The sequence below is a fragment of the Nicotiana attenuata genome, chromosome 1 (genome assembly GCF_001879085.1).
Source record: "Nicotiana attenuata strain UT chromosome 1, NIATTr2, whole genome shotgun sequence".
Classification (NCBI taxonomy): Eukaryota; Viridiplantae; Streptophyta; class Magnoliopsida; order Solanales; family Solanaceae; genus Nicotiana; species Nicotiana attenuata.
In genome coordinates this window covers 66,816,367-66,819,240 of record NC_031989.1, presented here as the reverse complement: position 1 = coordinate 66,819,240, position 2,874 = coordinate 66,816,367, and the positions used below count along the sequence as shown (strand labels likewise).

Genomic DNA, 2,874 nt, shown 5'->3' with positions numbered 1-2,874 from the left:
TATGGTGTTATAATCATATATGGTGGCAGGGAAGCTTATTACTGCTAACATGTGACACTCATCTTTACTAACTCTGCCTAGCCAAAAAGATAAGATGGTGCTATTCCAAATGTGCAGACCTGCAGACACAAGTGGGATTCACTGAATAACATAATACGCGTCTGCCCTTCCACATGAACCTGACATACCAAACCCCAACTGCATGACTGGCTCAGGTATACTTTTAGGGGCCATTTGGTCACCAGGATAGAAGGGGAGACTTGACATAACGGGTAAAGTTGCTGCCATGTGACCAAGAGGTCACGGGTTCGAGCTGTGAAAACAATCTCTTGCAGAAATGCATGCAGGGTAAGGCTGCGTACGATAGGCTCTTGTGGTCCGGCCCTTCTCCGGACCCGCGCATAGCAGGAGCTCCGGGCTGCCCTTTTTTTGGTTACCGGGATAAGGATATTAATCCCGATAAAAATTTTGGAACTATAGTTATCCCATATTTAGTTGTGGGTATTAGCTAATACCAGTATAGCTTCATACCAAAATGGTGGTATTACTTATCCAATATAGGAGGTGGGCTAAATAATCTCATAGGGTATCCCGGAACTGAACCAACAGCCCATAGTTCTTTCAACCTTTCACAAAACAGGAGGTTTCTACATATGCACTTGTACAAGGGTCAAAGACAATTAGAGAATATCAAAATGTCTCACTTTCATTTAATGGAAGCTACCTGAATAAGATAAAAAACACGAGAGCATAAAACTAGTTCGATACGACACAAGTGCCACAAAAATATTTTCTCAATCCTTCTCCTGAACTTTCTGATAACACAGTGAGACGCCTCTAGCCGTTACAAGCTCTTTCGTATACATTTGATGGAAAATAAGTGGCTAATCAGCTCATTTACATGTCTAGCATTCAAGAATAAAATGCCTATGTAATGAGGCATACAGAAAATTGGTAGCTTCCCTTCCCAAAACATACTAACTGCCAAACCACATAACTTGAGATGTAATTTAAAGGAACCAATTAAGGCTAATCTTTCCAAGCCAAAAGAGAAGAGGGAACTGAGCTAGGGCAATAAACAGTAGGAGATAATGATGCCTACTTGAATCATACGTCCTCACCTCTGCAAAGAGAACTCTTTTCATCGTCTTCACCAAAAATATTCCCATGCACAAGCATGTCCATGGCATCAAAAAGTAGTAAGAATAGTTCCATACAATTGTTCCCAAAAGAGCTATGGACAATCCTGTAAAAGCGTATCCTGCATATGAAACAATGTCAAGGAGAGGAGCCTCTCCACTACCCAGTGAGAACAATGTCATCTTCAGCAACGAAACTTGCAAAAACCAGCCAACCAACCCCTTTATAAACAGCCAACTGAGAGCTTCTGGGCTAAACCTGGCAAGATATGACAAGATTCAGAATTATACAAACAAAAAGGGATATAGTGTAGCAGCACAAGATAATGCAAGAAAGATAATAGTTGCAATGTAGAACAATGAAAACAAAACAAGGGACTTACACGTGGTAGAATAAGACTATACCAACCATACCTAGAAGTCAAGGAATCATCACAAATCATATCTGACATGATTGATGTACAGAAAACTACTCCTTTGTCCCAAACTATCTTATTTTCTGTTTTGAGGTGTTCCAAAATTCTGTCTATTTTTCCAAGAGAACATTCTTTTATACACTATCTAATAGTAGTACCCTTTACAACTCGGTATTTAGAAGTTATCACATGCCTTTTTTGCTATTTATAATGGTGGTGTCCTGGCCAGCTTGCACACAGCTACCTCCCACCAGCACAAAGTATCATGTAACTCTGGCCGTGAAGGCTTTGGTAGACAGAAAAAATTCATCTAGTATTTTTGCCTTTGCTGAGAATGAAGGACATAACCCGAAGGAGATAACCCAAAGGAGTATTAGCACAAAAGGAAATCATCTGGTGCAGCAGATGGCTTCATGCAAATAACTGAATTAGGTATTGGTGCTGAAAACGATATAAAATTCCACACACTGCATGTTCAAGTATAAATGTCATGGCATTTGGCGCTTCAAACTAAAATGAGGTGAGCAACAATTAACCAAATTCAACGCAAATATTTGATTGGTAACAAGTCATGTACTCATCATTATTACTCATCACCACATTCAAAGCCTAAAGGTAGCTTGAGGAAGCGATAAGCTTACCTTCCCTGCAAACCCAGTGATAAGCCAGCAAGAACAACATAGGTTCCGAAGGCCATAAACGGAATGTACAAATCCGGAGCATTTATGTCAAAGATAGGGGGCTTATAGGATAGCCTGCCACCAACTGGCTCAGTGATTCTTGTCCAATGACCCTACAGACAGTTGAGGAGGTTACTATTTGGGAACATAATGCAATGATGATACTCCAATGAGATAAATGCAAATAAAACCTTACTCTGTGTAGGAAAGGGAAAAGAACTACTTTCAGTTTGTTTCTCACATACTGATCATTCACTTGGAAGTAGTACTGGGGATCCGAAAAGTACCTACTTATCTGTTTCCATAAAAAGGAATTGCAAGTTAGAGCTTTGTTTCTACCAGCAAAGCTACACAACTCCAATCAGTATCATCCAATAATAAAATGTTCGGACGGTATGGTAGTGTTTTGGACACTAAAAATGTCGAAATTATGCAGTTAGGAATACTATCGCGGAAAGTATCTCTAATGTGTTGCACAATCTCACCACTCCAAAACATCATTCAAGAGGTGCATACAGTCAATGTGATTCCATGAAATACGTGGATTAATTTTTCTCAACTTGCAATAACAATAAAGCAAAATATTGGAGGCAGATAGCACTGGTGACAATGTAAAGGTGCATGCAACAGAAGCAGGCG

General features: G+C 39.8%; 1 protein-coding gene across 1 annotated transcript; it reads right to left on the bottom strand.

Annotated features, from left to right (window-relative positions):
* On the bottom strand, positions 686 to 2,530 carry LOC109228065 (protein YIF1B-like; the record flags this gene model as incomplete). The annotated part of the gene is given in 3 exon segments (XM_019393250.1): positions 686 to 1,398; positions 2,197 to 2,348; positions 2,432 to 2,530. Coding segments are annotated over 3 exon segments (639 nt in total), but the record flags the coding sequence as incomplete, so codon positions are not given.